This window comes from Nuphar pumila, chromosome 5 (genome assembly GCF_984573655.1).
Source record: "Nuphar pumila chromosome 5, dmNupPumi1.hap1.1, whole genome shotgun sequence".
Lineage (NCBI taxonomy): Eukaryota > Viridiplantae > Streptophyta > Magnoliopsida > Nymphaeales > Nymphaeaceae > Nuphar > Nuphar pumila.
In genome coordinates this window covers 91,883,788-91,906,036 of record NC_143253.1, presented here as the reverse complement: position 1 = coordinate 91,906,036, position 22,249 = coordinate 91,883,788, and the positions used below count along the sequence as shown (strand labels likewise).

The 22,249-nt window shown below is 35.5% G+C and overlaps 1 protein-coding gene across 1 annotated transcript in view; it reads right to left on the bottom strand.

Moving 5' to 3' along the window:
* The window catches only part of LOC149837816 (putative LRR receptor-like serine/threonine-protein kinase At1g05700), a 143,467-nt gene that overhangs the window by 92,477 nt on the left and 28,741 nt on the right, over window positions 1–22,249 (bottom strand). The window contains exon 4 of the mRNA XM_090008133.1: window positions 12,789–12,861. Coding sequence (XP_089864259.1) covers window positions 12,789–12,861 — 73 coding nt within the window. The remainder of the gene's footprint in view (window positions 1–12,788; window positions 12,862–22,249) is intronic.

Genomic DNA, 22,249 nt, shown 5'->3' with positions numbered 1-22,249 from the left:
TTTCTTCTACCATGAAGCACATGTTTGCAGTTTCAGCTTCATCATCACTTGACTCTTCACTGGTGGATGGTTCTGAATCATCCCATTGAGCATGTAGAGCCTTTTTCTTGAAGAACCTCTTCTTTGGTTCCTCGATTTTGGATTTTCTTTTTAGGAGAGGACAATCACGTCTTACATGAGCTAGCTTGTTGCATTGATAGCACATAGTCTCTTCTTTTTTATCTTGTTTTTCTTTGAGCTTTTTGGAAAACCTGTCCTTTCTCATGAAGCGTTGGAATCTTCGGGTAAGAAGAGCATTTTCAGAATCTTTTTCTGAATCATCATCCTCTGAGAGAGTTGGGAAGGCAAGATTTTTCTGTGTAGGTTGTTCTTCTTCCCTTCTTTCTTTCATATAGACTTCATAGGCCATAAGATTGCCTATTAAGTCATCCAGAGTAAGCTTGAAAAGATCTTGGGCTTCTTCTATAGTTGTAGTCTTTTTCTCCCAGTCAGTTGTGAGAGATCTCAAGATCTTTTTTACTTTATCAGTCTGGGAATGAGTTTCTCCCAAAGATTTAAGATCATTGGTGATATTGGTGAATCTAGTGAACATTTCAGTAATGGTTTCATCTTTGATCATCTTGAAAAGTTCATATTTTCGAACCAATGATGAGATCTTAGCTTCTTTTACTCTGTTTGTTCCCTCATGAATAACTTCCAGAGAATGCCAAATATCATGAGCAGAATCACAAATGGATATTCTGTTAAATTCATTTTGGTCTATGGCACAGTATAGAGCATTCATGGCTTTTGCATTTAAGTTTGCCATTTTTCTTTCTTCATCAGTCCATGAAGAGTAGTCTGATGTAGGAGAAGAATATGGACATTTTACGATATTCCATACAGCAAAATCTACAAACTTGAGAAATATGATCATTCTACATTTCCAGTAGCTATAGTTAGTGCCATTAAAAAAAGGAGGGCGAGATGAGTGTTGACCTTCGATGTCACGAGCATAAGAGGTTGATGCTATTTTTGTGCCGGAAGACTTGTTATGTCGAAACCAGCAAAACCTGCTCTGATACCAAAAGAAATTCCACTAGAGGGGGGGTGAATAGTGAAATATGATGCAGATCGATAAGATAAAAAATAAGGCAATAAGGCACAACACAATAAACACAAGATTTATACTGGTTCAGCCGAGTTACTGACCTACATCCAGTCCCCAAGTAAAACACTTGAGCCTGCCACTATAACATCCGAGTCACCGGATAAATAGTAAAACACCCTCTTCCTCAGAGGTCTACTTCTCTCAACAGAGAAGGGAAACACCCTCATCCTCAGAGGTCTACTTCTCTCAACAGAGAAGGGAAACACCCTCTTCCTCAGAGGTCTACTTCTCTCAACAGAGAAGGAAAACACCCTCTTTCACAGAGGTCTACTTCTCTCAACAGAGAAGGGATACAACAGAGATCAGAAAGTTACAACACTTTCCTATAGAACCTTCAGAATGATATGCAGAGTATGAATGCACGTATGAAGATTCTCAGAATGATCTTTTTCTTTTCTTACACACTCTTGTATTTTTCTGAGAGCTTTTCTTGACTTTTTCTCTTTCTTTTTCTCTTTCTTTTTCTAAGCTCTTTTCTCAGAGTGTCAAGCAGGAATTTTTCTCGTTGAAAGTTTGCTTGTATTTTCACACTGTTCTGTTTGTATATATAGTCTTTAGAAAACTAGTCGTTGAATTTTTGAAATGATTGTCCTTTTGGGATATGAGAAGTCAGGTCATTTCAAAAACAACTTAGTGTGAAAAGATAAGTGTACTATATTGCTTTTTCAAAAAGTCTTCTTTCCATACGAAGCATTTTTGGAGTACACTATTCGTTGGTGTATTTTAAAATGAGTTATTCTTTGTATTAGGTCTTTTCTCATAATAAATGTTCTGTAGTATTTTTGAACGTTGAAGTGTAGTTTATCATGTAGTTTTGTCTTTATTCTAATTAATGATTTGAGGTACATAAGTACTTCTTTACTTTAAATGAGTGTAAGTACAATAAATGCTTTGAGATATTTATTTGTACATAGTCATGTCAAGAGTTTTCTTTATGTTGTGTTTTTCAAAGTCTACAGAGAGAATGAAGACTTTAAACAAGTCGACATTCTTGAGAAGGATATCAACAAGGATTTCTTACAGGAGGTATTTAATGCTATACAAAGAGAATGATGACTTCAAGTAAGTCGACATTCTATGGTTTTGTAAAAAGGTAACTAGAGTCTTTTCAAAACATATTATATTTGTATTTTATGTTTATGAGTAAGTCGACATTCTATGGGTTTGTAAAAAAGTAACTAAAGTCTTTTCAACATATATTATATTTGTATTTAATGTTTATGAGTAAGTCGACATTCTTGAGTGTGGGTTTTATTTATAAATAAATAGTCATTTCTCAAATGCTTTTTGAGGTGGCATTTAATGCTTAAAGAAATAAATGGTCATTTCTTATTTTAATAAAATAATATTTATTTTCTCAAATCGTCAATTCTAAAATGAATGGTTGTGAAGTACACTAAATGCTTGAGTAATACTTATATTACAAATAGTCATTTCTCAAATAAATGCTTGTGTATTATCTTTTCATAATTTGTCTTTTCTTACATAAATGTTTATGTATTATGAACCAAAATTTCTTACGTAAATGTTTATGTATTATGAACTAATGCATTTTGTCTTTTCTTACATAAATGCTTATGTATTATGAACCAATACAGCTTTTCACATTTTGTCTTTTCTTACATAAATGCTTATGTATTATGAACCAATACATCTTTTCACATTTTGTCTTTTCTTCATAAATGCTTATGTATTATGAACCAAAATTTCTTACGTAAATGTTTGTGTATTATGAATTAATTCATTTTGTCTTTTTCTTTCATATTTGAAATCATTAGCTTTTATATCTTTTCAAGTTGTCTTTTTCATAAATGCATGTTAGAAGGTACAATTAATTTGTTTCAAAAAGGTGTTTTTATAATGCTACAATATACATAACGTATCCTTTTATGAAAGCTTAACTTTTTGTAAATAAATGGCTTGTATGATTTCAAAGCATATAATCTAATATGAAATATGCATGCTTCTGAAGGTTCTGTTACATATGACTCTAAAGAAGAAGAAAATCTTCATCTTGAGGTAGCCGATCTTCTTGGATAATCTTTATGAATGTATGGCCCATCAAGCTTTTTCTTCAGAGTAGTATGATTGCATCAAAAAGTTGCACTTGGTCAAGTTGTCTTCACTCTTCTTAAGTGAAATAACCTTGCATCAAATACTCGTTAAATACATAGCACATCATATCCAGTCATAATATAACATATTCAGTTTCACATATGAAAGCATATCATATTTATCATATCTTATGAAAGCATATAATGTATTTATCATGTATCATATATATGCATCATGCAAGCATATCATATTTATCATGTATCATCAAAACATAGTTTCTCAACATATACAGATCTGCAGGTCGCATCAATATTTTCATGCCAAAAGTTGGAGGTCGTGTACTGAAGCATTTCATGTCTTGTTCAAGCTCATTCTATCTTAGATCGTCTATAAATAATTCATATTGTTTCATGAAGCGAAACATTGTTAAACATGAATACAGGGTTTTCTTTAGCGTGGCATGCATAGATTCAACTCTTTGTGTGCTTATCATACCAGCACAAAAGTATTGTCTTCCATATGCCAATGCCCACTTCTCTTTTTCTGCATATAAATTTTATAACCACAGACAATCTTCAAGGTCGTATGTCTGAATCATTTCCTCCCAATCAGACATAAAGGTGATCTCGTCTATGCTCTCAAGCATACACCTAGTAAACTTTTTATCAAACCCTGTCTTCTGATTAAATATGTGTCCTATGTTCTTTGCGGCATTTTGAAAGATATGCCACAAACATAGCCGATGATGTGCATCTGGCCACACATGAAGCACTGCAGCCACAATTGCGTGATCACCATCTGTAAGTACAGCCTCAGGTTGATTCTCGTTCATTTCCTGTGTAAATACTCTGAACAACCACTCAAAGCTTTCTTTGGTCTGGTCATACAAAAATGCACCGCCTAATATACAACTCTGTGAGTGATGGTTCACTCCGACAAACTGCGCAAATGGCCACTGTTCAGTATTAATCTTTTTTGTAGTATCAAATACAAGTACATCATTGAAGCATTCATAATCTACTCTTGACTTTGAATCGACCCAAAACATATTCACAGCATATCCATCTTCATCCAGTTGCATTGCACTAAAGAAACCAAGGTCATTGCTTGATTTCTTCTGTAAGTAATCAACCAAAGAACATATTTCTCCATTCTTCATGTTATATGTCCTCTTCCTTCTCAAGTGGTTTCTTAGATCCAAAGGTGTGAATGGCACATTATCGCGACCACCGTCTATGTGGGCAAACAAATTGTATGTCTTTCTTGGTGCAATGCAGGCGCTATCAGCTATTTCAGCCATTGCAGCATGCGCTACAGTTACTTTACGATGTGACCTTAACATAGGAGTCATAAATTATGCAGATAAATCATGATTATGATCACTGATTAAAGTACAAACTAGAAATTTCCCATTCGGATGTCTTCTCAAAACCATTCTCACTTGACATCCACGTCTTGATTCTGGTATGCTCCTTGTTGGATTTTCCATTGATTTCTTCCAACCTTGCTTGGAACAAACATATGTCTTTCTCACCATGACACCGTGTGCATTTTTTAACCAAGAAAACCTTCTCACACTGAAGCCAACTTTTAGGGCATAATCATTGTAAAATTTATATGCAGCTTCCTCATTATTAAACGACATTCCTTCTACCAGAACATAGTCAAGTGTACTTCCATGTTCATTCGCAGTGCCTACACTTTTATTATGTGTACTATTATGATAATCTACCTCATTATTGAAATGCATTTCTTCTACTGGAACATTCAAGTCAAGAGTGGGTCTAATGCCTGCACCCTTCTTATCATGTGCATCATTAGTGCAGATGTTCAATTCTTCAGTTGCATCATTACTATAGATGTTCAATTCTCCATAACTTTCAATTAATTGAGCTACATCGTCTTCATTACAACCTAATGATAAGCTCAACAATGTTATGAGTAATATATCAGTTTGTGTTGCCAGCAAAATAGCAAATAAATCGATATTAACTAACAAAACAATATCTCACAAATCGGTAGTATGTTACTAATACAGCGGTTTGAGATACAATGCATATAATGAGTGAATGTAGGATACCTGATGGGGTAGAGGCCCTTCCTAGCATTTGTAAACAAGCATTCTTGTCAACAGGTCCCAGCGTCTTACAAATATCGATAAGTTTCCAACCATCGTAAGAACAAGATCTACCTGCAGTAACAAAACAATGCCTTAATGGCACACAAGACGACATGCGTTCTTCATCGACAGCATGATGAGATGGAAAGCTACTCACGACGCTTTAATGGCACTGGTCGGAATGTTTGTACGTCATTGCTTTCTTCCGTAATGCCTAACGACAACGCAAAAGAAGAGAAGACAGGGGAATGTTTTGTAAGCAATATATCATGTTGTGTTAGCAAGCGCATATGTTTACTACGATATAATCATGATGCATATAACAACGAATACCGATAAGGGTTAGCAAGTCAAAGAATCGATTTAATAAATGACAGTATAAAAGCAATTGCGGATTGATATTTGCTTATACTGAGCATCGAGTTGTCACTTACCATGCCAATAAAAGACTTGAAATGTCGTACATGTGTGTTGACGATAACGCTGCCAGTAGATCCAAAAGGCTGTGAAACAAGTTCAATACAAAATGTTGATAGAGTAGCGATTTGAATGCGTGTAACGATGTGTTTTTGCACGCACATGTTTTCAAAGTCTGTGTACAAATATCTTATGAATACATATTACAAAACATATAATATCTTACAAATCGATATACATATCGAATAATATATTGAAAATCAATACAGCAGTTTAGCATAATAACTTACAAATTGACAATACAAAACCATAATATCTAAAAGGTCGATAAATATATTGCACAATAAATTACAAATCGATACGGAAGAAATTGAGCATAATAGCAAACAAATCGATATTAACTAACAACGATATATCTCACAAAAACGGGAGTATGTTACTAATACAGCTGTTTGAGATACAATGCATATAATGAGTGAATGTAGGATACCTGATGGGGTGGAGGCCCTTCCTAGCATTTGTAAACAAGCTTTCTTGTCAACAGGTCCCACTATCGTACAAATATCGATAAGTTTCCAACCATCATAAGAACAAGATCTACCTGCAGTAACAAAACAATGTCTTAATGGCACACAAGACGACATGTGTTCTTCATCGATAGCACGATGAGATGGAAAGCTACTCACGACGCCTTAATGGAACTGGTTGGAATGTTTGTGCATCATTGATTTCTTTCATAATGTCTAACGACAATGAAAATGAAGAGAAGACACGGGAATGTTTTGTAACACAAGGCAGGCACGAGAAGATGACAATGTGTTGTAAAACAAGATACAAAACAAGGCAGAAACCTCGACTGGAGACGAAGGCAAAGTTTGCGTTGACAATGGGAGCTACTGTTACAGCAGATGGCGCAAGAGTTTAATGAATAGTGAACGTCTACACCTTAAATAGTTAACATCAAACTTTTTGGATGGAGGACTTTTTTGTCCTTTTCTCAAACCATAGTTTCCCAACTTTTGAATGGAGGATATTTTTGTCATTTCCTCGAACCGTCATGTCAGGGCAAGAAAAGCAAGTAAGGGTGATTAAGTCTTTGCAACAGCACCAGAGTCCGATGCAAAGTTATGTCAACATACACGGGAATACGAGCCCCATGTGCGTAAATACGTGGCGCTCATTCCCCCCCCCCCCCCGAACACAGACGTGGGATTCAGTGAATCATCGGGGGAGAACATACACCACCCTCTCTAAAATGAGGCATGTACTCCTCTTCAATGCACATACCTCGAGCAAGATGTGCACCTAAAAAAGTAAAATGCATGCCTCATAAACAACAATGCCTCAATGTTGCATCTCGAGGCACGAAGGCTCGCCTCACACCTGAGGTGTGCGCTTCATGCCTTGAAGCATAGGTACTTAACAACATTGAAATTAACATTACATTTAAACATCTTCATGTTAGCCAATTATCCCCAATGGGTAGGGGAACCTCAAGGGTATTGTCAACCAGAGGCCTGCACAATGTATGGAAAAAATAAAATAAAACCCGGCCATGTGTTGCCAACATTGAGGATGAAGGTATTAACCATTTGCAAACATGTACTTAGATCTTAATTTTGGGCTTTTATTATTATATTATTGGCAGCTCAAAATTAAATGTCACAAAATAATGCTATCCCTCTATGGACTTGAAAAGAAGAAGAATCTCACAAACATGACCTGGTAACGGATTAATAAACAACAAGAAACATTTAATTTGATGCCTGCCTTGTTGATGAAGTCTAAGTTACGGGGAAAGGGTGAGCAAGAAGAATGCAATGGCTATGAGAAATGCTTTGCTGCCCTTCACATTGAGCTTACACCCAGAAGTATTTCCTTTGGACGAGCTGGGACCCTCGCCTGTTTGGCTTGAACTCGGACTTATTTGGCTTGAACTTGGACTTATTTGGCTTGAACTCGGACTCATGGTCAAGCGCGCATTGCCAGTAACGTTGTTGCAGGCAAAAGATTTGATCAAAATGCCAATAAAATTCATATGAATACGTGATATATATATATATATATATATATATATATATATATATATATATATATATATATATATATAATCGTTAGAACACAAGAACTGAATTATGAGAACTAGAAATATGGGTATTTTTAATGTTTTTTATGTAAATCCAACTATGTGGATGTGCTTGGCATGGTGAATTTGCTAGGAATCAACTGTTGGATAGTGTATTTTTTATGAAAAATACGATTTTTGAATGCTTGAATATTTATGGTAATTATGAGCTATTGATTTTAAAGAGTTAAAAAAATCTTGTTTTTGCATCAAAATCGAATAATTCGAGAGTGGGTTCTTATAAACCAAGCATGTAGATCACATCTTTACGGTCAGGTTCAAGAAAAAAATAACAAAAAAATCATGAAAATCGCAGTTCACACATTAGATCTCATATTCTAATATATATGGGTTAATATTGGCTACTAATCAAGGTACAATACTAATCAGCTAGAAATCATAGGCACAAGTTGTATCAACTTAATCTAACCACATAAATGTGTTCAACATGATTTGTTTGCTAAGGATCAAGCCTTGGATCATGCTTTTAATTTGATTTTTTGAGTTATAAAATTTGGGCCATTGATTTTTTAACCCCACATAAAAACTTAATTACATGATTCAAAACAAGTTTTTCACTAAACAAACCATGTAGAACAGATCTATGTGGTGAGATTGAGTTGATACAACCTGCACTATGATTTCAAACTCATTAGTATTGTACCTTTATTAGTAGCCAATATTAACCCATATATATATAGTGGGTGGTAGCTATGCACGCAACAAAAAGTGGGATGACGTTCAGAGCATTTTTCCACCAAAACACCTTTAGCGGTGACAAAAGTCATCGCTAAAGGTCTAGTACCTTTAGTAACGACTTTTGTCATCGCTAAAAGTCTTGCCAAGATCTTTAGCGGTGACTTTTGTCACAACTAAAAGTCCCGCCGAGACCTTTAGCGATAACAAAGGTCATCGCTAAAGGTCCCAAACATTTAGCAGCGGAAAAACGATGCTCTACCACCTTCTCTCTCTCTCTCTCTCTCTATATATATATATATATATATATATATATATAATATGTGTTCCTTAGGCCCTCCTTTTTTGTTAGGTCTCCTTATGCCCCTTAAAAATAATAGTTTTAAGTATTTTTTGTACGTCTAATACCATAGATATGATCTATAGGTTTTGTTTAGTGAGAAACAACTTTTAGATCATCGAAATCTGACCTATATACAAGTTTTTTTGGTGATCCAAAATCAATGGCTATGAAGGTACTATTTTTTTTGCTCATAAAAATATGTATTTTCATAAAAAAAACATGATTCAAAAGTCGATTCTCACTAAATAGATCATGCTAAACACATTAAGGGTTTAAATCTATCATAAAACACTTAAAACCTATAGGAAAAAATGGGTCAAAACAAAAAATGGGCCCTAATATATTCAATTTTTTATATGTATATAGAGTAGTGTGTTAGGCCCCTTTTTTCCTTAGGTCTTGTTAGGCCACTTCAAAAAATAGTAGTTTTAAGATTTTTTTTTCAAGGCTAACACCGTAGATATGATCTATAAATTTTGTTTAGTGGAAACCAGTTTTGGATGATCGGAATCTGACCTATATACAGGTTTTTCTGATGATTCAAAATCAATGGCTACAAAGGTAACTCATAAAAATATATTTTTCATACAAAAAACATGATCTAAGAGTCGATTTCCACTAAATCGAGCATGCTAAACACATCTAACGATTCTGGTCTATCATAAAACACTTAAAGCCCATGGGGCAAAACATGGCAGAATGAGAAATGGGGTTTAATATGTTCAGTTCTCATATATATATATATATATATATATATATATATATATATAGAGAGAGAGAGAGAGAGAGAGAGAGTAATGGGTCTGTGCTAAATGAAATTGGCTAAATGGGGTTTTCAGCTTCTCTGATGCTTTTTAAGTGGTTTTGACCCTATAAATGTGTTGAGCATGATTGATTTAATAAGAATCCACCCTTGGATCATGTGTTTTCAATGAAAAAAATTGATGTCTGGAGCCTCAAAATTTTACAAAGATTTTGGATTGTTGATTTTTTGAACCTTACAAAAATCCACCCATGTCTTGGAATAGAGCTTCAAGAGCAAATGAAAAAGGCTTGAAAAAACCATTTAACATATTTCATTTAACAAGAACCCATTACTCTCTCTCTCTCTCTCTCTCTCTCTCTCTCTCTCTCTATATATATATATATATATATATATATATATATATATATATATATATATATATAGTCACTAAAATATGAGAACTACAGTGTGAACCACTATTTTTATGAATTTTCTTATTATTTTCTCTTAAATCTAACCACACAATCTACATGATTGATTTTTTGAGGACCAGCTCTTGAATCACCCAATTATGATGCATACATAAGATTTTTAAGTCCTTAAAATTAATGACTCAATCTTTATAAATATTCAACCATACAAAAAATCATATTTTATTCATCAAAAATACACTATCCAACATTTGATTTCTATCAAATTCACCGTGCCAAACACATCTACATAGTTGGATTTGTAAAAAATGGGTTGGAAATGCTCCGTTCACATGGTAGTTCTTATATATTTGGTACTAATGAAGGTATGAAACTATTGAGATTCAAATCATAGGTGCAAGATGTATCAATTCAATCTAACCACATACATTTGTTCAGCATGGTTTGTTTTATTAAGGATCATGCCATGGATCGAGTTTTTTGACATAAAAACATGAATTTTGAGTTATGAAGTTTGGGCACATTGCATGCCATTGATTTTTTAATTCCTTAAAAAACCTACCTACTTGTTATAATCATGCAATTCAAAAACCATGTAGAACAATTGAATTTTTTTGAAGAAAAGATTCAAATATTCTACTCAATAGCCCGTTGCCTTCATTAGTACCAAATATTCAAATATATATAGAGAAATTGAAACCTACAAGGTAGAAACCGTAAAAACCTTACTCACTAAGAATTTTTTGGGTATTTTTTTTGAAATTCTGACTTTACGATGTATTCAACATAATCAGTTTACTAGAAATTGAAACATGGATCATGCATTTTGGATAAAAAAACAGTATTTGAAGCCGCAAGAATTTATGAAAATTATATACTATTGATTTTTTAACCTTATAAAAACCTATCCATGCATCATAATCAAATGATCCAAGTGTCAATTTTTAGTAAATTAATCATGCTGAACACAGCTGTAAGGTCAGAATTTCAAAAAAATAACAAAAATTGATGGTCCCAAGACAGTCAGGTAGCTCTCCACTGCTCTTCAAATATATATATATATATATATCGAGAGAGAGAAGGTGGTAGCTATTAACCACGCATTAGACATGCTTGATTTTATAGGAATTGACTCTTGAATAATCCAATTTTGATACACATGTTGGTTTTTATAAGATTTTAAAAAATAGATTGTCTAAGATTTTTCTAAATATTTATGGCTCAAAAAATTATATTTTTATAAAAAAACACAATCCAAGTGTCTTTTTCTAGTAACTCAACCATGCCCAATGCATCTGTACGATCATACTTAAGTAAATGATTAATACAATGATTAGCTAGAAAAGTGGTTAGCCACTACCACCTTTTCATATATATATATATATATATATATATATATATAACAGTCTCTCTCTCAAGCTTTCATGATTTTAATGTGTTTTCCACTTACTTTAGCTTTATGTCTGGATTGGTTGTCAACGACGATGGTATTGTTCCACTGAAATCATTATCTGCCAAATTCCTGCCCACCAAGTAAAGGGGATCTCATTAAAAGAACAGCAAACCAAGGAAATATATATGAAACCAACTTTCTATGTCGAGATGTGAGCTATGCTTCACCGGCTCAAACATGTGAAGTGGTTTTTTTGTGTGCTTTTTTAATAACAAGAAAAAAAATAAATGATTCTAGTAGCAAGAAAATTTCATATCTTCAAAACCATGCCACATATATCGTGATCTTTTGAAAATATCGTGATTTTATTGCTATCAAGAGATTCGAAACTTGTATAATTGGACTCTAATAGATTACTGAGATCAGACCCAGTTTTGGACTAAATCAGGGGCCTATATCTGAACAAAAAATTGCATGCAGAATTATATTTAATTTGGATTCCATGTGGGACCAAAATTTGATTCCACCTATATCCTTGTTCGGCCTCGATCTTGCCCCAAGTTTAGATTTTGCCTCATATGTTGGATCAAAGGTAGCCAACCTATTCCTATTCACAGATAACTGCCAACTTTTTTTCGGTTATTATATTTAACCTCCTGATCTTTCTAAAATGACAGGGAGGGCATGCCGTCTTATAATTGGTCAATTATAATTAGCCAAATAAAATGCAGTCCTAAAGTATTCTGGATGTCTATGTGATCATTATTCATTAGCTAAAAGAATGTGTAATTAAAATGAGTTATTTTATACTTTTTTAGGGCACATCAAGAAAAAACAGTTATTTTAATGTAATATGCAAAAAGAATCAATTAAGTGCAGATGAATGATAAGAATTTACTCCTTCACAATTTTGTTCTCTCCATTTTATTTTATTGTGCTTTTTGGATAATTGGAAAAAACCGCCTTACTCACTTGTGAGCTCATTCACCTAGCTCCCCTTACCCACTTGGGAGTACCTACCAGATGAACATAGCCCTGTGGCTTATTTTGTTTGTTTTAAAGCATTCTTTTTCGTATATTTTTCTAAAGAATTTCAGATAGTTGGATGAGATTCAAACGCTTAGGAGAGCTTTTCAGGAACCATATATACTTACAATTCTTTCAAATTAGGAAATTTTGCAAGAAATTGGGGCAATGGGCCACTCAAACTGTTGTTATGCAAGTCGCTGCAATGAAATGATGGCAACAAAAACAAGCCAATTAGTGTCATGAGTAGTTGAAGAAAACCCAAAAAAGAAAAAGCATGGTTTGTACATAAATTGTCTTAAGAGCATTCAAGTTGCTGAAATCTGGTAGTCCTCCACTCAATCCAAATCCACTAAGGTGCCTGAAACACCCACCAGCCTTGATCAGAGAATGCCAAAATTTGTTGTATGCTAGAGTAGTGCTTGCTAAAGGATATGCATGAGCAGTGGAAAAGACTTTTTTTTTTCAAACAGAGAAAGCTGGATATTTAAATACCTGTATTTTTTTAAGGCCATGTTTGGAAGCTGTAGCTGGGATGAGCGTTTATGGAGATTATGCATTTGAAGAAGTGGCAGCAGTTAGTGTAAAAACAACAACAACAACAACTACTACGCCTTCGTCCCAAAACAATTGGGGTCGGCGCAGCAGTTAGTGTAAATACAAAGAAGAAAGAGCCCCACTTCACACCCCAAATGCATAAACGCCCATCCCATTTAGCTACTAAACAACAAAGTGGTGGTAAGCGATATCTGGTACATGGGGCATAAGAGATATCTGGTAAGGGTCTGCCTAATCCCAGCTTACCTATTTTAAAAAAAAAAAAAAAAAATCTTGGGACCACCAAGTGCATAAACGCTTATCCCAGCTACCAGATTCCAAGCGAGACAACCAAGGTAGTTTGACCAAGATTTTACTTCCAAACCACCAAATGCGAAAACGCCCATACCAGCTACCAGATTCCAAACAGAGCTTAAAGCTCTCAAAACTGGTAGTTGGAGGCAGTTTATGCATTTCAAAAGGTGGTACCCGCCAACCAGGAGGTGGTAGTTACTAAATCTAATGAAAGAGGACCTCACTTCCCATCTCAAAAGCATAAACTCTCATCCCATCTAATAGTTTCCAAACATCCACCGTTAAGTTTTTACAAAATGCATCAACTCCCATCTCAGCTACTGGATTTCAAACAAGGCTTAATCTGCTTTCTCATATTTGAGAAGGGATCCGGTCTTATCAAATTGCCAAATTCCAAGTGAATGCTTATCAGGTCAAATGCATTTCTGACGGCAATCCATCAGTGTTGCCTCTAAGATAGGGGCGTCAACTGGTGGGTTTTACCCGAATCAAAGGATCCGAGTATGGCAACAAATATGATGACATGATTAAAACCCGAGTCCAAACTGGCAGGTCCAATTAATACATGAACCTGAGTATAGTTTCATATCCTCCATCTCTGATTATTTATAAGAGCGAGGCTGGGTGGGGCCCCATTTTCCCGTTCGACAGCCATCCTTACATGTGCCATTATTTATAAGAGCAACCAAACGTAACCTAAATGGGTCTAACAAGTTTTCCAGTGCCAATAATGAGCACGTAGAACACACAAAATGGATGGCTAAAAATGATGTCAAAACCATGTATTACGGTCAGGGCTGCCTCCAAAACTCCGCCTGTGTATAACTGTTTAGTTATACACTGCCAATCCTAAGCCCGGATAAAGGAGGATTGCGATAGGCCAGTGACAGCCAGCATAAAAACTTAGTCATACCTTATGAATATGAACCAATATAAGAATTTCGTTGGGGCGTTCCTTACTGAGCGATGCGTTGTACTCTATAGGCCCGGAGGCAGTGATAAATGGGAAAGGGTTGCTAGGTCGTCACCCGGAAGCAACGCGTCACACCGGCACCCGGGTGTGGTGTCAAATAGGCAAGAGTTCCCTCACTTTGTTGGATGGGTGTGAACACCCCAAATTTTTCAAAGTTTTGTAAAAATGACCCTTTTGCCCCTGACTCCATCTTCTGAGAAAATCAAAGCGATTTCAAAGCTAAATTTCAGTCATTCTTCAGATTTTCTGGACTAAAAACCATATTGATCCATTCAAAATTGATTTCGGGTCCGAACCCAGTGTTCTAAATCCAAATCTGAGTCCCGTTGTCCGATTTTCAAATTAAAATTATAAAAATACCAAAAATGGTTCTAAATGGCTCGGGCAATTCATCTGGCATTTTGTTGAATCCCCAACCCTATATTTCTCAGTTCGAGGTTGTAAACCTCGGATATTTCCTAAAAATCCGGACATAAATCCACTTTCTAAAGAAATTTTCTCAAAAAAATCGCCTTGAGTTCTCAGAAAAACTCTCTTTTGTAAATATTTTACAAAAACACAAAAAAATTAGTTTTAATCTTCGTTTTCTCGTAAAACTTTAGGATTTTATTCTAAAAATACAAAAAAAAAATAGAAAAATAACATAAATTGGGAAAAACTACAAGGAAAACGGATGATTTTCAAGCTTTTTGAAGCCATTTTTACCAAAAACCTCATTTTAAACCACTTTTCAAAAGTTTTTCTAAAAGGGGACCTCCTTTTTGAAATGGAGAAGATTTGCAACGGCTGCAGGCTCGCTGCCTCTCTCCATCGCAGATCTTCAAACGGCCTCCTCCTCTGTCAGCCTTTGATTCCCAACAAATTTCCTTCCTGAACCCTCCACGACGCCTTTAAGAAGAGGACTCCCAGCTTCTTCTCGGCAACCCCTTGTTTTCCTTGAGATCGGTTTTTACTTCAAGCATCCATTATCGACCTCATCCACCCTTTTCTTCAATATCCATTCATTTAGACTCATCTTCCGCAACAATTCAGGGGATTTTCTTTTCAAAGGGTTTCTCCATAGACAAGCGTGGCAGAATTATCTTTCCCCGAAGACATTCCTCTCGCAAGAAAGCCGAAGTTCCCCTGCAGAATCCGTCACCAGTATCCATTTCCTTCCGGCAGATCATCGATTTCCTAAGGACTCATCTTCTTTTCACTCTTCTCATCCTGGTGTTTTCCCCTTGAATCGACCGAGAGGACAATCCAAATATCCTAGGAAACCAAGGTAAGAGATATCGTTCCTCACCTTCTTTTATTTCCCGTATAAATTTTCCTTTGATCAGCATATTTTCTGTTTCACTCCTCTTTGCTTCATTTGGTTTAAGCACAAAAGGGAAGGTCGACCTGCATATAGCAGTGCCGACCCACCTAGTTGCCACAATAATGGAGTATTCATGCTCCCACATCCCTTTTTATTATTATTTCTCATAATTTTTTTTTGCTACTTATGTTATTTAGTGTTTCATCCGGGTCATGATTTACATTTGAGTTTATCCTCCCTTTTTAGTTCCGATTTTCCCTTGGATTTTCAATTCCCTGTTTATAAACCAATTTTCCTCCTGATTTTAGTTTCTTGTTTATATTTAGATTTCTGTTATGATGCCTTATTTCTTATTTTATCCTTCTTCAGAATACTCGTTCCTTTTTCCTGTAATTTTCCTCTGAGTTTTCCCTTTGATTTCCCATGCCTCTTGTCGCCCTGGATCTCGGCATAATCATCCTTCTGTTGGATGTGAGGATATGATCATTACCCTTTTCTGATCGTTTCACTCTCTATTGCCTAATGTTGACACTCGTTCTTTTACACGTTTCTCTGCAATTTTAAGCAAAACATTGCATCTCCGCATAGCATCATCCTCTTTATGTTTATTATCAACATTGTGCAATCGTATTTCTGCTTGATTTCTGGTTCATGTAGGCTATTTTGAACACAGTATTAGATACATCAGAATGTCAAGATTCACGTTCTGTCCCCATTAGCTAATAATCCTGTTCAGGAGATTGCAGTAATTAGCAAGGTTTTGCTCCACCACGAAATGGTCATTCCCTTATCAAATTCACATTTTCATCTCCTTGGGTTTACCACGTTTTATAACAATTTCATAAGTTCGTTCCCTGCATCTGCATTTTTGAATATCTTCAGCCCAAAAGATTTGAATCATGCTAGTATGAAGCTATCCCCAAAAATTCAGGCGAACTATGCTGGAATCATCCGAATAGGGGAATCCCTCTCCCATTATTGACGTGCATTTTTTGAAGATAGCCAAGATTTGGAGATGGCTCACGTCTGACGTGTGGTGAAGAAGAACTTCTGTTAGGATAAGTCATGGGTGGTATTTTCAGGACCCAACGGTTGCACATCTAATGGCAGGATAAAGATACGATTCAACATATATACCTGTATCAGCAAATTGCCAATTCCAACTGACTGTGGAATGTATTATTAAGAGGGAAGAGCTTAACTGTTGGATCTATCGTTTTCAAGATTTGAATCAAAGATCCCTCTGTTATGATAGTGTGATTTCACCATCCTGTTATCTCACTGTCCCATTTTTTTGTTTATCTGTCCTTATTTTGATAAATGCTGTTACACAAAGCTCTGCCTTGTCATAGCAAGGAGAGCTGGTTGCTATCCATGGTAAAACTATGATTCATGTTTGTTTTTAATATGCTATGTCAGGAACAGATGTCTTGGTGGATTTTTAGTATTATACTTTTTTTTTTTTTTGAAGATAGTCCTAATGGTGATCATTTTTTTTTTCTCTCTAAGTTTTAACCTCTGTCTACAGCATATCTTCATTGTTACATCATTATCATTCTTTTCTTTTCTTTTTTTTTTCTTTTTTTTTTCTTTTTTTTTTGTATATATATATCTATATACACTAGAGGTATTAAGCTTTTTTTTCTACAGGATCTATGCATCATTGATAGAATGCATCAGCACCTTGGTAAACCGGTAACTCAGTTGTTTTGGTACAATTAGCATCGTTTGGTGTTAATATTCCAACCTTGCTACATGTTATAATCCAAAAGAATAAAAAAAATTGGTGCATCATGTGGGCGCTTTAAGTTCATCGTTAATCATCCTTACATGCTTACACCTTATTATACTCCCCTTTACTCACACTTCACTATATGCAGGTTTCGCCATATCAAGCTTAGCTCACAGCCCAGAAGGTAAAGACAGCTCATCTGTGCATAGTGTTTTGATTTTTTTTTTTACCAATAACAATCTCTATTTCCTGTTATCTCATGTAATACTCAACCATTCAATTTCTGTTGGGATCACTAATCAAACCGCACCACTGTGCAATACATTTATCTATTGATTCAAAATTTGGTCTTTCGGTTTGATGCTCGTTTATTGACCTACCATTAAGTCACTGGTTTGCGAGGAAATACAAGATGCGCTGACTCAGAATGTCATGATAACCCAGGAGTTAAAAAGGAACCTGTGCTGTTCTCCTTTGGTAAATGCTTAGCATTACGCGAACACAAGTACTCTCCCTCTTTAGTGTCAGCAGGACCGCTGCCACATAATCAACATAGTGCATATATCAAATTTTGGACATCTGTAGGTTGCTACCAAAACAGCATCATATCTGCCTCTGTCCCTACACCTCCAGTACATTGCTAATATCTGCCATTTCACTTGTCATATGCATAAACCACATCTACAGTCATCTTGTATACCATCTCCTGCAAATACTGTATATAGCCAGTGTAAGACCTCAGCAAATTCTCGCTGACCAGCTAAATTGCTGCAGAGAACCTCACCATAACAATAGTCGTCAGGATGGGATGTGAACATCAAAGGAGAGGCTTGTCCTGAAAGTCATTTAAATGGGTATGCTTAGATAATTTGGTCCAGAAAATGCAGCTGAAGCTTCTAATCACTGGATTGTTAAATTTGATAATATGGCATGGGTATGGTTTACCTGTCAAATGCTAGTATCGTATCTTCCATCCCAATATTACATCCCTATAGCCTTCCTATGTATATTCTCTCATTTAGCTTACCTTTGTATGATTATTAGTTAAGATAACACCTCTAATTTCCAGGAGGCAAAAGGCTTAAAGTTTCTTCTGCAAGAAGGCTTGCATCACTGTCGTACCCAAGTGATAAAGGGTACCTTCTTTTGGGATAGAGCTGCCAGTATCTTGTTTAGTGAGAATCCTACTATGAAAAGTGATGGACTTTGGGTTGTCCAACCAGGCCAATACTTGGTAAAAGTTGCATTAGGATAAACAATGAAGGAAAACTCAGGTTTTGTCACAGTCTTAGATCCCTTGAGGGATGATCACCCCCCCCCCTACATATTGTCAATCGGCTGGCAGTTTCCTATGTGATTTTGCGGTATTTAGTATAACACCACCTTTTAAACAATATCCTTCTGTATGAATGACCCCAAATTAATGGTCATTATACACCTATAAAGGTTGTAATTCCCAGCCAGCTGCTATGGATGGTTCTAATTGTCTGTTACATTTTTTTTTTTTTCAAATATGATCATCATTGATGTAGAACATATGTGAATACCTCATATCAGTATGACACTTGGTTACTTTCCTTCCAGTCATATCTTTTAGCTTGTGCTAACCCAGTTGTTTTGCAGGGAATGTGTGAAAGATATCACTCCCTGGGGGGGGGTGTAAAATTGATCTTATATGTTGTAATAGCTAGATTTGAATGAAAATTTACATTTCCTGCTTTAGGTAGAATGGATGAGCATTGTAAACATTATAAATTGCTTATTCTCATGCATTTTCCCTTTATTTCTCAAATTCTCACAATGGTGAAACACGAATGGCACGTGCACCATTTCATAAAAGGTAAGTTAATTCTAAGTTGATGATTTACACCAACGGCCATAGTCGGGGTGTAAACAAGACTTAGTATTCTTATCTTTTATGAAATAATACTGGATCCACACTGGATCCTCTTTCAAAAATCATCATATTCTTCAAATATTTTTTCCTTTTATCAGAGTTTAACTTAGAATTAATTCAATATATATACCAATGGCCATAGTCAGGGTATATTGAGAGTTAATCTCATTCTAAACTCTATAAAAGCACAAAAAATGTGTTTCATTCTTCACTAGAATTTAAATATAGATTATTATATAATACATTCAATGACCATAGTCAAGGATGTATTATATCTTCAATCTTATTTTAATTCATCTGAGGAATGGAATAGCTTTTTTAAAATTCTATTTCAAAGTTATTTAAAGTCCATTCATCATATAGGATAGAATCGCATCATATTTTCAAAACTTCCTTTTCAAAATTCCAAGTGATTCTTCTTCTTAAAATCGAATCTTATCCAAATTTTAATGCTATCTCATCTTCAATATTCAAAAAATTCAATTTCAAAGTCCAATATTGCTTTGAAATTCCAAAATCATCTGATATTCAAACTTCAATCAAATTCGAAATTCAAATTAACTTTGAAGTTATCTTTTGGATTTCAAATCAATTTCATCCCCTTATCCTCAATCAATGTTTAGATTTGAAATCTCAAGCTTTAAATTTGGGTTTCTAAAACCCGGATCCATTTTCAAGGTCCTAGTTGGACTTCTCAAAATCCAAATCCAAAAACAAATCCTAGTCTCAAACTTGGATCCAGATTTCCAGGTATGAACTCCATTCCACTTTGGATCTCCCATCACAGATCCAAATTCCATCTAGGATCCAAACTCTTATTCCACTTTGGATCTCCAATCACAGGTCCAAAATTCATCAAGGATCCATATCCTCGTTCTACCATCCAGATCCCAAAACCAATTCTCAAGATCCAGAATCCAACCCTACCTTGGGTCTCAAATTCAGATCCAAAATCCAACTCTTAGGATCCAGAATCCAATTCTACCATTGGATCTCAGATTCAGATTCAAATTCCAATTCTTAGGATCCAGAATCCAACCCTACTTTGGGTCTCAGATTCAGATCCAAGATCCAATTCTTAGGATCTAGAATCCAATCCTACATTGGATCTCAGACTTCAGATCCAAATCCATTCTAGGATCCAGAACCCAATTCTATTTTGGATCTCAGATTTCAGATCCAATTCCATCTTAGAATCCAGAGTCCAACCTTATTTTGGATCTCAGATTTCAGATCCAAATACCATCTCGTATCCCCTTCAAAATTCCAAATCCAAAATTCCATTTAAATTCCAATTCTTAAAGCCAATTCCATTTCATTCAGACCAAGTCCCTATTTCGAATCTTAAAAATCAATTCAAAACTCTATCCGGAACTTGGATTCGGATTTCATCTTGAAAATCCAACTTCTACAAATCTCATTTCTTAATTTCTTTAGATTTCCCATATTCAAAAGTGGAATTCAATTCCATTCCAGATATTCGTCCAAGTTCAAAATTCTAAATTCAAAGTCCATTTATGACTGTGAAAAATTTCCTTCACTCTCTTTTTATTACAAAACTTCAAGGTTAAACTCCAAATTCCAGATTTATCTTCCCAAACTCTTGATCATTCTAAAAACTTAGAACTTTAATCTTAAGTTCTAAGTTAGGAATCATTTTCTTCACTTTATCAATTTCACTTGGAAGTTTTTCAAAACATTTTCAAAAGGAGCATACATCTTTGCATTCGCACAAGCATGATTCATTGTGCATTTAGATTTAGGATAAACACTTAGATAAATTATTTGCAAAAGGCATAAAACTCGACCCTTGGTTCGATTACCCCTGGTAAAGGCGCCAGGAACGGTCGAACCTCGTACCGACGAGCGGATCCCGTCTCCCGATTTTTCCCGCAAATATTTCAAAAACGGAGGCGAGTCATTTCAAAATTCTTTAAAATTAAGGTCAAGTGAGACCCGCAAAAGAGTTCCTCTTCTCTTCTCTTCTTTCTTTTCCCTTCTCTCTTTCTTTTCCGTTCTTTTATCTTTTCTCCCTTCAAAAAGGAGGAAAATAAAAGGTTGGAAAGGAAAAGAGAAGGAAGAGAGAGAACATTACGAGAGGAAAAATTTTGCGATGATCACAGGTTTGGCGACCGTGATGGGACCCGTCTTCGTCTGGTCGAATTGATGCCTTTGCTTTGCTTTTATATCATCTAAGTCTTTATTCTAACATATGTCAGCTTCATTTTCATGCAAACCTTAGGAAGCCTAGATTTTGTCCTAAGCTGACATCACTGCATATAGGATCTAAGTATGGTTTGGTAGGACCATATTGAGGAGATTATCCATGTTCACATTAGACTTTAGGTCTTAAATGCAACTCTCCTCAATTTTAGGGATTGAATGCAAACAATGTATGCAAGTGTATGCTTCTTCTTTATTTTAATCTATCTTCTTTAGGACTTGCATTAGAGCCTTCTGGTTTTATCTGCATGTTGATCATATTTTGAAAACATCCCTACCTACATTGTCCCGGTCTTCACGTTGCTGGGTTGTCTCACTGAACCATAGTTCGGGAGAGAGCCTCACAACTGGACCACTTATTTGGGTTCGCGCCCCCCTACCACGTACCTAAGGGTCATAGTCCGAGGTATATCGGTAGGTGCTCAAGGATGTTGGGAAGCCATTACCTTAGAACTGGAGGAATATTTCTATGCCACGTACTTCGAGCTTCAGCTTGGGTATATCGGCGTACCTTGATTGGAATCAGATGATTTGAACCCTAGAGTTAGGATTGAGGTCCTACAAGCCATTTCAAATATTGCATTTAGAGTCAGCCTTTAGGGAGTGTTGTATGCGCATCCTTGTTTGTGCAGCTTTGGTTGTGTGATATTTCTCTTATTCTCTCATATATATGTATCAGACCCTTTTCAAAAACCCTGGGTGTATTATTCAAAACTTACCCTTATTTTCAAAAACCCCAGGTGTATATTTTTATCTACCTACATTTCTT